Raw genomic sequence first — 300 nt, forward strand, 5'->3', positions numbered from 1 at the left:
ATGTTTAGCTTCATCACGAGGAGCATCACAAGTGAGTGCAGCGGCAAGAGTTTCGCGTCGTTGAAGTTAACGTACAGTTGGTAGTCCTCATTAGTAATATTACAACTACATGTACATTAACATTAAAGTTCGTAGATTTGCCTTCTACTAATGTATGAGAGAGAAAGAGAAGTTCTTCACCATTAATTTACTTCAGGAAAGAAGGAACCTTATTTCTTTGGATTTTAATAACACATTTACTAATGGTAATGATGCAAGGATCTGTGCGTTTACGAAAATACTATAGAATTATCAGGATGT

At 35.3% G+C, this 300-nt stretch overlaps 1 protein-coding gene across 1 annotated transcript in view; it reads left to right on the plus strand.

Annotated features, from left to right (window-relative positions):
- LOC119594645 (YTH domain-containing protein 1-like) overlaps positions 1-300 on the plus strand; it is a gene marked incomplete in the record, with an annotated part of 23,474 nt that overhangs the window by 21,130 nt on the left and 2,044 nt on the right. Inside the window, 1 exon segment of the mRNA XM_037943692.1 lies at positions 9-31. Coding sequence (XP_037799620.1) covers positions 9-31 — 23 coding nt within the window.

The sequence above is a fragment of the Penaeus monodon genome, chromosome 34 (genome assembly GCF_015228065.2).
Source record: "Penaeus monodon isolate SGIC_2016 chromosome 34, NSTDA_Pmon_1, whole genome shotgun sequence".
Classification (NCBI taxonomy): Eukaryota; Metazoa; Arthropoda; class Malacostraca; order Decapoda; family Penaeidae; genus Penaeus; species Penaeus monodon.